The following is an 11,344-nucleotide window of genomic DNA, read 5'->3' as shown; positions in this document are numbered from 1 at the left end:
CGCCGCCGCCGCCCCCCTCCCTCCTGCTTTGGGCGAGCAGCCGACCTAGCGCCTGCGCACAGGTCCCGGTGCCGGACTCAGGGGCCAGCGTTCAGACGTTTCACGCCTGCGCGCCGCCGTCCCCTCGCGCTCCTTTTTTTCTTCCTCCCGCCTTCTCAGTGGGCTTGGACGAATAACAGGCGAGAGGGAACTGGGTTTCTGCCAATCGCTGGAAGGGTGGGTGCGGTTGGCGGTGGGAAGGGGGTGGGTAATCTAGAAAGAGGAAACGGAGAGGCGGAGAGGGAGTAAACCAATCAGAGGACGAGCAGAGAGAGGAGGAGGTGGAGCTAAAGAAGTATCGAATAGAAAAGCAGGAACCTGGACCTCTTGGCCAATAGAATTGATTTAAGATTGAATGCCTGCGGAAGGGCGGGGAGGGAGGAGGTCCTGGGCAACTAAAAGGTGGAGCCTTGCGGCTCCCGGCAGAAGAGAACAGTGAAAAGGAAGCCAATGAAAAAGGGAGTAGGCGGAGGGAAACTTGCCTAATTGGCGGTGACAGACAGAATCTGCAATCAATAGGAAGAACCGGGGATAGCTTTCTGTCTCCCAAAATGGTCAGGAAGGAATGACAGCTTGGGGTCGGGTCAAAATTGCGATTGATTTGCCTCAACAGCCAATGATATCGTTATCTCACGTCAGCAACAGAGGCGGGAACTGGCTCAGCCAATGGCTACATCGAAATGTCAAGGGCGCTGCTAGCAGGCGGTGCCAGCCCAGGGATAGTCAGTGACAACCGGCGACAAGCGCGGAATGCGGGGTGACAGTTGGGGACAGCGCGGAGAGGGTTCGAGGGCCAGGAGAATTAGCACAACCCCTAGCCAGTAAGAGCGCCGCCCTGCCTCTCCTAAGTCTTCTCTGGACCCACTTTCTCCATCTAGTTGCTGAGCCTGCACCCAACACACACTTCAGTGGTCTCTAAAAACTTAAGCCCATCTCGGAACCAGTGCTCTCAAGCCTGCTCCATTCCTTTAGCTTTGTCACACTCTAATCCTGGTCCCAATTTAACCCCAATACTCTAAATCCATGGGTCCCAAAATCCTCTAAGCGACCTTTGGGATCACTCATTTCTTGTCCTTTTGTTATGTACTGATGAATCAGAAAAACTGACCCTCCAGCGGGTTTTCAGAAGTACAGTAGGAGATTGCCCATCTTTCTCCTTTGAAGTATTCAAACAGCCTACCTTTGTTTGGGTTGGTAGTCCTTACCACGAAACCACTCCAAACTTCTTCAGCATCTATCTACTATATAAGTTCTCCCCATTCTTACAAGGGTCTGTATCCAAATTCATTTTTCCTCTCCCCATTTTTAGAGTTTGTTTTTTTTTTTCAATATCCAGCACCCATGAACTCTTCTTGGTGCTGTATCTCAGCGTACTTTCAATTTTCTCTCAAAAACCCAGATACTAAGATGAGACCCTCAAACTTACCCAAACCACAGACCAAAAACCTCACATTATAAATCCCAACCTTCCAAATCCCTCCTTTCTACAGCCTGCGGGGACGCAGGGTTAGAGGAAATTCTCCACAGAATCCACCATTCTGAAATTGCAGTCTATCTCTGAGATCTAACTCCAAACTCCCCAGTTCTTGCTGGCTTCTGGGTTCTGTGTGTCACTTCAGTCCTTGCTTGGCCCCAAATCCTGTGAGCTCCCATTCTAAATCTGAGATATCCTACTCCTGATCACCATCGCCCCATTTTCTGCTCAGTCCAGTCCTCCTGAGCTCCTCCTCCAAGCCCCTCTTTGGAGTCTCTCTCCCCTCCCAGAACTCAGTCATAAGTGGGCTCCTCCCTGGTCCTGGACCCCCATGGTAACCATATAAGGTGAGGCAGCTGCAGCCCATGGCAAGGAGCGGCCAGTGTAGGAGGCCAAGGACAACTGCTAAGTTTAGGCGCCTCCTTCTCTCTTCTTAGGGACAACAGGTGGCCAGGCCTCAGTGCCCAGAAAAGAAAGTGTCTTAGAAGCATTGGCATGAGGCTAGCAGGCTGGGGAGGGGGTGCGGGTGAGGGGGAAGAAACTTTACTGGAGACATCAAGTCCAAGAGGGAAAAGGAGATGGTTATCTTTGTCAGCTGTGAGCCTCCCAGGCTTCCTCCAACACTGTCTCCCCTGCTCTTCACTAGATGAAGGGTACTGGGTCACCGGAGCCCAGATGGGTGGAGAAGAGTGGTTCCCACCTAGGAGAGAGAGAGAGAAGCCACCAGCCTTCTCAACCAACCTACAAGTCATAACTAGCTTCCTTCAGCCTCTCCTCCTCTGAGTTCCATTTTCCAAATGAGTATCCAGAGAAATTATTATAAACTCACATCTAACCATGTTCTCCTCCTGATTACCAGTCTTTCTAAGGACCTCCAGGATCTCAGCTCTCAGCCTATCATTCAAAGCCATCCAGTATCTGTTCCTTCTGTTTCTTACATCCTCTGCTCTAGCCCCGTCATAACATGGCAACCTGCACACTTCATCTTAACATTTCTCTGGGCCTTCATCCACACTCCCACCCTAGTATGCCTGCCCATCCACTTTGACTTGACTGATTTCCGACAGCCTTAGTGAAGCCATCATAACACCCCTAAACATGGCTAGTCACAGCCATGGGAAAGGTCAGTGAAAAAGAGGGAGGCCTTCAAGGAGATGGCTTGGTAATGGTGACTATCACGATGGGCTTGAGCAGAACAGAGATCATGAGGATGGCACAGGACAGGGGAAGGTTCAGAACTGATGTTCATAGTGTCGCGATGAGTCGTAGTTGACTGACAGCACCTAACAACAAACTACAGCAAACAGACCTATTATGCTCTCTACTTACCAGCCTCTGACCAGCAGATGAGTCATTTACTCCTGTCTCCATGCTAGGCTGTAAGTTTTCACCAGGGAAGGGACTAATTATTATGTATAATATTATGTATAATTATACATAGTTCACCAGACTGTTTCCAAAAAGTGTCCCATCCACAATAATTGCATCCCAATTTTATAGAGATCTTAGCGAGGAAGTACAACCAGGGTCTTCCTCACAGGAAAGGATGGTGAAATGTCCTCTTACATACCCAGGGCATGTGGTCAGGAGGGGTCAGTCCTTGGGAAAAGACATCATGCTGAGAAAGGGGGAGGGTCAGAGAAAAAGGGGGAAAACGTCAAACACATAGATTGACACATGGCACAGGATAGACGAGGTTCAGATCTGCTGTCTAAAGCATGGCTATGAGTCATAGTCGACTCCATAGCACATAAGAGCAGCAACACACAATGCCCAAGAGTGGAAACATAATGCCTGAGATCACAGAGCAAGCTTTCTACTCTAAGCTGTCTAGTCTTGTCATACCTAGTGACTGACTCTGTGATCTAGATTTTTTTTCCGCCACCAAAGTTCCATCTCCTGGAAAGAGATGAAGGAGATTTCCCTGATTCTACAAGCTTCTTGCTTCTAATAAAATATTAGAAAAAAAAAAGTCACCACCACCATCCACACATTTAGACACACTCAGCTGTGACCAACACAATGGAGTAGGGAGTGTTTGCTGAAGTACATACACAAAACCCAGCCAAGTAACTGATAAACTACAGGTGTTCACTAAATGATAAAGGGCTTAAATCTGGACCCATCCCACTTAGGACCTATGGGGACCCTGGCCCTAAGATTGTGCCTAGGGCTGGACCCCCATCTAAACTGTCATATCCCAGGTTATTTGGGAGAAAACTCCCCCATCACTCCTGCCTAGAAAAAACCATGTCTGCATCCCCAAATCTCCCTCCTCCCTCCCTGGGTTCCAGCTGCTGCGGCCCTCCAAGAAAGGAGAGGCCTTGAGCTGGGCTATTTTAGTATCTGGGGTGGGCACCCAAAAGGCTAAGGTTACCTCGGTATGTTAAGGGCTCCCTGGGGCAGGACTATATAACCCCAGAGGGACCGCCCCAAGCTGACTCTCCACTCTTTTCCAGCTTGTGCCACCACTTTGCCCCCAGGAGACTGAAGACATGGTGAGTGAGAATTTTCCAGCCGCTGCCCAAGATCCTTCAGACCTCTGAGCAGCCGCATGCTTTGGGTGAAAACAGCTGGTTCCCAGTCCAGCAAGAGGAAAACAGAGGACTCTTCTCTTTCTTGGTATTACTAATGGGGAGCAAACAGGCAGAGTCATGGCCTAAAGGCCAAACAAAGAAAAATTTAACAGACACCCCACTCACAGGGGACCAGCCCCTCAAAGTCTGCTCTATCCCTTTTGCATTGCATCTTCCTGAAGCTCTGCGGGGTCAATTGGGCAAGGATTCCCATTCCTATTTTATGAATGAGAAAGCGTACAGGGCAAATGAGGGGATCAGGGCCATACAGCATGTGTAGAGCTCAGAGGAAGCAGGCTCAGAGCACCAAGAAGGGCAGGAAACCTCCATTGGTTGCAAAGCAAGGAGACAGGAGTCCAGGGGTCACAGATGGGAGTTCAGTAGAAGCAAGAGAAGCAAGTCTGCTTAACAAAGATGTTCCTAGGAAGGAGGGTTGGTTGAGAAGTAAAAGGATCAGAGAGGGTCAAAACTTAGTCCACTGTCCCCAGACAGGAGTAGGGACTGGTCCATGAACACTTTTCTTCAACCCTCATCCTACAGGCACCCAAGAAGGCCAAGAGGAGGGCAGCAGAGGGTGGAAGCTCCAATGTCTTCTCTATGTTTGACCAGACTCAAATCCAGGAGTTCAAGGAGGTGAGTGTGGCGAAGAGAAAAACTGAAGATGGACCAAAAGCACCCCCCTCCCAGCTATCCCTTTCCCACTCCCGCACCCTTTCTCTGGAATGTGCACCTGTTTGCAGGGGGAGGAGAAGGGTTTAGAATTCCCTCCGCCCCTCTTTGCCTGGAATGGAAGAAGACAGCTGGCTGGGGCCCAGAATCTGATCTGTCCAGGATGGGAGGCCTGACGCCTTGGTCCTGGGGCTTAAGCGCCATCTTGTGCTCCCGCCCCCATCCTGTCCACCCTCTTCCATAGGCCTTCACTGTAATCGATCAGAACCGAGATGGAATCATTGACAAAGAGGACCTTCGGGACACCTTCGCAGCCATGGGTGAGTCCCCACTCATTCATAAAGACCCAGGCTTTAAGGCTGTTGGGAGTCCTGGGGGCCCGGCAGTCTTGGGTTCTGGTCTTGATGGCTCCACCTGCTCACTCCATGTAGCTGAAAAATGGGTGAGGTGACCCAGACTTCTAGGAAGCATAACCCTGGCTCCAGGCCACCCCCCACCCTCCAGCTCATGCTCCCTGTCTCCAGGCCGCCTTAACGTGAAGAATGAGGAGCTGGATGCTATGATGAAGGAAGCCAGTGGTCCCATCAACTTCACCGTCTTCCTGACCATGTTCGGGGAGAAGCTCAAAGGTGAGTAAAAAGTCCTACAGTCCAAGAGGCGTGGGAGAGGTTGGAAGATGAGGGATGTGGATGTGCGGGGGAGAGGGGGATTAATCACAAGGTTGTACAATTTGATGGGGGGGGCGGTGAAGGAAATTGAAAGAACTTGCTCTTGAAAAAAAAGTATTTGAATTTTGTAAATAAACTAGTAGAAATTTTTTTTTTTAAAGTCCTATGGCTAGGCTCCCTGGCCCCCTAGTCCTTTCTGGGATCCTTCAGCCTCATTTGTCCTCTGACTCCCCAGGTGCTGACCCTGAGGACGTCATCACTGGAGCCTTCAAGGTCCTGGACCCTGAGGGGAAGGGTACAATCAAGAAACAGTTGTAAGTTGCTCCCCGCAGCTACCATAGCACAGAAAACCAAAACCCCACTGCCATAAAGCAGATTCCCAACTCACAGAGACCCGGTGGGACCGAGAACTACCCTTGGGATTTCCAAGGCTATAAGCCTTTGGAGACACCCTTCACCTGCAGAGCAGCCTCTGAATCAGCAGGCCAGTGTGTTGACCTGTGCACCACCGGGTCTTTCCTTACATCCGTACAAGGGCTCAGTACTGCAGAGGGTACACGAGGCACAAGAGGCCTGTGTAAATTAGTCTAATTGATACAATGCTTAAGTTAGCTCAATATATTGCCCCGTTGTGTCCACTCATAGTTGACCTTCTAGCAGATTTTCAGAGGCTGTAAATCGTAAGAGAGGAGATTGCTGGTGGATTGGAACGGCCTTTGGGTTAGGAATTGAGACTCCCTAGGGATGCAGCTATGGACGGACACAAGCTGGGAGGCCACACGGAGTGCTTGAGAAATGAGTGAGGGAACCAGAGCAACCAGTTTTCATAGATAGACTGGAGGCTGCGAGGTGGGAGGGAGCGCGGAACTGCGAACACCTAGCTCAGCTCTATCTATCGGTGATCTCCCTTCAGCCTGGAGGAATTGCTTACTACACAGTGTGACCGCTTCACCCCAGAGGAGGTGAGTGGGGTGAGGCCTGGGAGAAGCAAGAGCGGGAGGGGAGAAGAACAAGAAAGGAGAGAAATAAGGAGCTGCCCTCCTGTCTCCCCAAGATCAAGAACATGTGGGCGGCCTTCCCCCCAGACGTGGGTGGCAACGTGGACTACAAGAACATCTGTTACGTCATCACCCACGGTGACGCCAAGGACCAGGAGTAGTAGAACCTGCCCTAGGCCTCCACTAGGTGCACACTCACTCTGCAGCCAGCCATCCTGATTCCCAATAAAATCCAACTGGTCTTTGTTTCTTATCAGAGGGTGGCGCCTTCAGTCTGTGCGTGAGGAGGGCCTGACTTGGGTCCCACGGGGGGGGGGAGCCGAAACACGGTCGGAGCACCCAGTGGGTGCCCTGGAGGCCTGATGGGGAGGCTCTACCGGCTCTGCCTGCTCCTCCTCCCCGTGGGAGCGAAAAAGACTCGCGTGGCCTCAGGGCAGCTTGGCTTTTATTGGAGATAGTGGAGATACAGCTTGGGAGAAGAGGGGCGACGCCAGAAGGCCAAGGGGGTGCAGGTGGCTCTGATCACGTTTTGTGCACTGGCGAGTGAGCCTTATAGAGTCGGGCGGAGCCAGAGGCGGGGTTCCTCACTGCAGGGTTTGCGGAGAGTGGTTTGGAGGGAGGACCTACACAGCCCGTGGCCTCAGGTCGGGGTAGGAAGGTGAACTACGCGGGCTCAGAGCGCGTCCGACTGCTCGCCCGGGGCCTGGCTCTGCTGCATCTGGGCCTGCATCTTCTCCAGCATCTCCTGCATGCGGCGCAGCTGAAAGACGGCAAGATGGCAGGCGGTGGGGCCCAGCGAGGCCAGACAGGGACCTCGCAGAGGCCCTGGGAAGACCTGGCCGGGCAGGAGGCGAGGGCGCTGGCTCACCTCTTCGTCTTTCTCACGGATCAGCTGCTCCGTCTCGACCAAAGGAAGCATGGGCAGCGGGATCTCGGTGGCGCTCTGGCGGGAAAGTTTACTGGGGGTGGTGAGAAAGGAGCAAGGATCAGCAGTTGGATGATAAGGGCTGGCCTTGAAGGCTGGGTCGTGTAGGTGCTGGGGACAGGGTCCTGGTCTGGGCGGCTCCACAGGTGGAGTCATCGACCACGCCCCTGCAGTGGGCTCCTGACCAGTCCTCACCTGCGGCTAGTTCGAGCCCCGGGCCGGGCCAGACTCTGCAGGCAGCGGGCCCTGTAGCCCTCGTACAGCTGATCGTGCGTCACCTCCTTCAGGTCCTGCAAGTGTGTCTGCACCAGCATCCGTCTCAGGTTCAGGAAATCGCAGTGGTGAGGGTTCTCCACTGGGTGGCGGACCCGCGAGCGTTAGAGAGCACAGGCCGGCCGCCTGGACGCTGTGTGGCTGCCCTTGGGGAAGATCCGCATTCTCTCCACCCCAAGCACCCCCTTGTTTTGGTTTCTGGCTGGAGCCAGCCCAGAGCTTGCACGCTGGATGTCGTCGCTCCTAAGCGGTCGGCCCCTTGGAGGCCTGTTTGTACTCACCCTCCACAGTTCCCCAGGAGTAGCGGCGTCCCCTCACTGGCCTGGCACCATCCCTCACCACCTCGCAGGAGCCCACGACTGCAAAGGGGATGCTGCCCTAGAGGAAAGGGATCAGGGGTTGCCTTCCTCTGTCCTGGCTGCAGAACTCTCGTTCTCAGCTCCCACCTTTCTACATCTCTTCTCTTTTCCCTGCCCCTTCCTCTGCCTCTCTCTCACCTTCATCTCCGCATCCTGCCTCTTAAAGTCTTCATCCTCATCCGAGTCACAGTCGGGGAACTGGTAGATGTTGATCTCTTCCTCCTTCAGCTGGTCCCGGATCTCGAGAGACAACGGGAAGCGTAGAGAATCAGACAAAGCAGAAGAGAGATGGACATTGCCTGGCCAGTGAAATAGAGGCATGGGATAGGAAACAGACATAGACAAGAGAGGTGACAGGTGGACATGGAGGATGGCCAGAAACAAAAATCTCAGAGACGGAGCTGAGGAGAAACTGAGGCAGAACACTCTAATAGTGAAGACTGAAAGCTTGGAATGATGGAGTAGACATCAAGAGACTAAGACCGAAAGTGGGGGGGAACAGCCATCAGCATCCCTGGATCCATAGAATGGCTGTCAGAGTCATTGTGGCTATGCCCTTGACCTTGAACAGACTTTAGCTGTACACTCATCTCTTTGGAAACCTCCCTAGATAAAAGCTCCCACTGCCCTCAGAAAGCTGCTCCCAATCCCAGAGGTGCACTGTTTTGAATCCACCAGATGCTCTGCCGGAGATCTGATTTGACGGTACACTCACACAAAAATAATAAAGTAAAATTTTTAAAAAAAATTTTATATATATATAAAGAAAGCTGCTCCCACAGCCCAGCCTGACACTGTTCTTCTCAAAAGGGCACTTGAGACCCAAGAAGGCAGCGGGGATCAGAGCTCCGAGGTTCAGGAAATCCACACCTTCTGCTTGAGGGCCTGGGCTTCCTTAGGCATCAGGGCATCTGCTTTGCCGATGACTGGGATGATGTTGACCTTCTCATGCACAGCCCGGAGGAAGGCCACATCTAGGGGCCGAAGCCTGCACCCAGGGATTGATCAGGACACAGACCCAGGGCATGGGAACCCTTAGTCCTCCCCAAATGCTCCACACTCCCACGCCCAAGGTGTCCACCAGACCCCCGGCCGAAGGGTGAGATGAAGTAGAGGCAGCAGTGGACCCGAGAATCCTGGATGTTCTTCCGGTTCAGGCCACTTTCATCCCGAAGATACTGCTCAAATTGCTCCTCGATGAAGCGTACCACAGGCAGCCAGCTGGAGGGGAGGGCAGAGCATGTGGTCAGAGGTCAGAAGGTCCTCCTGAGGAGGCAGGAGAGTGAGGCAAGGTCAACAGGACTATGGGGTTGGCAAGTAGGTAGTTTCTTTGTCCTCACCCAAAGGGGCCAGGGGAAAGTGGCATCAGGAAGCATACACCGACCACAGAGGACACTTTGGGTCAGGTGGCACCACACAGGCACTATCTTTTGGTGAGTGTGCGTGAGGAAGTCAGTGTAGATCAGCCCTGTGTGAACCCCTGGTCTCCACAGAGTAGCCGTTTTGAAAGACTTGGCCCCTGCCCGCTTCCCTCCTCCTTACCAGTCTGAGCAGTCCACTGAGTCCCCAAAGCCGGGTGTATCCACCAGTGTCAGCTTCACTTTAATACCCCCTTCCTCAATCTCTACACCCCGGCGCTCGATGGTCAGTGTCTGAGTCAGGCGATCTGTGGGAACAGCGCAGAGGCTGGCAGACACAGCTTTTCTCTGAGGCAGGATTCCTGTTTTCCTTTTTTCAGCATCATAGTCTGCCCCCCACATTATCCAGGAAAGGAAGCAGTCTCAGAGGAATATGATGAGCTCTCTGAGCAACTCAGAAAGCCACAGGAGACCCAGAGTGCAGCCTGGGGCCCCTGGAGAGAGGGGACAGCAGAGTCTGGGAGAAGGGGCAGGGTCTTACCACTGGCTGGTGGCAGCTGCCGATCCTCGTAGAGGTTGGTAAGAAATAGGCTGTTGATGAGGGTGGATTTTCCCAGGCCCGACTCTCCTGTGGACAAGACAGGCCCAGCTGACCAGGTGAGGGGACAGTTTGGGTCCCCTGGGGTCTTCTATCCTCCCAACAACCCCTCTTCAAACTTCCCCAACCTGCCACCATCAATGTGAAGTCAAACCCCTTCTTGACAGACTTGCGGTGCAGCTGGTTGGGGAGGGCGGCAAAACCCACATACTCCTTGTCCTGTTGGGGAAGGTAGAGGGAAAACAATATGAGGCGAGCTGAGGCTGAACTCCCTGCCCCAAGAGGAACTTGGAGGCTAGACGTCCACCTGCTGGGGGGGTCAAGACCAGGATGTGGGGGCCCTGGGGTCAGGGGCTCAGGGGCAGAGATTCCTGGGCATCAGGACTTACCATGGCCCTGCTAGCTGTTGAAGTACCTGCTGTCACTCCCCACTTCCTCTGGTGGGACAGGAAGTGGAGTGCAGCAAATAAGGGGGCGGGCAGTGAAGAGAGCTGAAATGTTTGAACCTGCTCAGACCCAGAGCGATGGGGAAAGTCCCCACCTCCTGGATCCCTTTACCCGTCACCCCAAGAATCAGTGTCAACACCTTTATATCAAGCCTCACTGCAGCCCCATTGACCACATAGGAAGTTGAGAGTGGGCAAAGACGAAGGCAGCCAGCTGTGCTCTCCAAAAGGTAAAATGAAGGCTTTGATGGGGATGACAAAAATCAAACTAAAAAACCCCATGCAAACTGAAACATCCCAGGGTCTAAGTGGACTAGAAGCAACAGGCATTGGAATTGGAATAGAGGCGAGCTGGAGGAGCAATTGATTTTCCTTATTGACTAAAGCGATGGTTTCCTAAAAGGACTCTGGGTCTATATTTCTTTGATAAAACCAGACTCTTCACAGGATTGGTTTCTGGATTTAAAGGCTTAGCATTGACCTCTTGGGACAACTCAGTCAATCTGGCCTAGAATAGTTTCAAAAGCTTATGTTCAACATCCCAATTTGGTAAGTTATATTTGGGGTCTTAAATCACAAGCAGCATTTCCCCCCCTTATCATTGTGATCCTCCAGTGGAGACGCAGCTCTTGCTCCAACATTACTTTTGCTCCTGGAGGAATGGCAAAGCCTCAGAACCACGGCCCTGACAGACGAATATGTACATGGGAAAGCCTGTCCTCACCATTGGACCAACTGTCCACGTCATGGTAGGTAGAAAAAAAGATGAAGCTGTCAATGAGTTCATTTTATCTGGATCCACAATCAACACTCCTGGTAGCAGCAGTCAAGAAATTAAAAGATGTGCTATGTTGGAAAAATCTGTTATCAAGGACTTTTCCAAAGGGCTAAAGAGTAATGATGTCAGTTTAAAGACTAAGGTGCACTTGATCCAAGTCACGGTATTTTCAGTTGCTTCCTC

General features: G+C 52.4%; 2 protein-coding genes across 2 annotated transcripts; one reads left to right on the top strand and one right to left on the bottom strand.

Annotated features, from left to right (window-relative positions):
- Window positions 1-3,927: 3,927 nt before the first annotated feature.
- LOC102857880 (myosin regulatory light chain 2, skeletal muscle isoform type 2-like) lies at window positions 3,928-6,675 on the top strand. Its single transcript, XM_006896527.1, has 7 exons — window positions 3,928-4,011; window positions 4,630-4,722; window positions 5,003-5,078; window positions 5,283-5,387; window positions 5,662-5,740; window positions 6,340-6,388; window positions 6,481-6,675. Exons 1-7 carry the CDS (start codon window positions 4,009-4,011, stop codon window positions 6,583-6,585), a joined length of 510 nt encoding a protein of 169 aa, XP_006896589.1. The 5' UTR covers window positions 3,928-4,008; the 3' UTR covers window positions 6,586-6,675.
- A 415-nt stretch (window positions 6,676-7,090) lies between these two features.
- On the bottom strand, window positions 7,091-11,131 carry SEPT1 (septin 1). The gene is made up of 12 exons (XM_006896610.1): window positions 11,108-11,131; window positions 10,327-10,443; window positions 10,066-10,156; window positions 9,881-9,967; window positions 9,524-9,647; window positions 9,068-9,202; window positions 8,852-8,969; window positions 8,120-8,221; window positions 7,904-8,000; window positions 7,545-7,704; window positions 7,293-7,383; window positions 7,091-7,184 (listed from the first exon to the last, which is right to left on the bottom strand). The coding sequence occupies exons 1-12, from the start codon at window positions 11,129-11,131 to the stop codon at window positions 7,098-7,100; spliced, it is 1,233 nt and encodes a 410-aa protein (XP_006896672.1). The 3' UTR covers window positions 7,091-7,097.
- Window positions 11,132-11,344: the final 213 nt, after the last annotated feature.

The sequence above is a fragment of the Elephantulus edwardii genome, unplaced genomic scaffold (assembly GCF_000299155.1).
Source record: "Elephantulus edwardii isolate Elephantulus edwardi_28Jun2011 unplaced genomic scaffold, EleEdw1.0 scaffold00186, whole genome shotgun sequence".
Classification (NCBI taxonomy): domain Eukaryota; kingdom Metazoa; phylum Chordata; class Mammalia; order Macroscelidea; family Macroscelididae; genus Elephantulus; species Elephantulus edwardii.
Note: the sequence above shows the minus strand (reverse complement) of the source record. Positions and strands in the feature narration are given on the sequence as shown.

What these genes read in the sequence shown, in the direction of transcription:
- LOC102857880 (XM_006896527.1), top strand. An exon ending in GTTCGGGGAGAAGCTCAAAG is followed by an intron (nt 5,388 to 5,661) that starts GTGAGTAAAAAG and finishes CTGACTCCCCAG; the next exon opens with GTGCTGACCCTGAGGACGTC. An exon ending in ACCGCTTCACCCCAGAGGAG is followed by an intron (nt 6,389 to 6,480) that starts GTGAGTGGGGTG and finishes TGTCTCCCCAAG; the next exon opens with ATCAAGAACATGTGGGCGGC.
- SEPT1 (XM_006896610.1), bottom strand. Translation starts at nt 11,131, where the DNA reads ATGACGTGGACAGTTGGTCCAATG. An exon ending in CTTCACATTGATGGTGGCAG is followed by an intron (nt 9,968 to 10,065) that starts GTTGGGGAAGTT and finishes TCTTGTCCACAG; the next exon opens with GAGAGTCGGGCCTGGGAAAA. An exon ending in TCCGTGAGAAAGACGAAGAG is followed by an intron (nt 7,185 to 7,292) that starts GTGAGCCAGCGC and finishes GCCGTCTTTCAG; the next exon opens with CTGCGCCGCATGCAGGAGAT.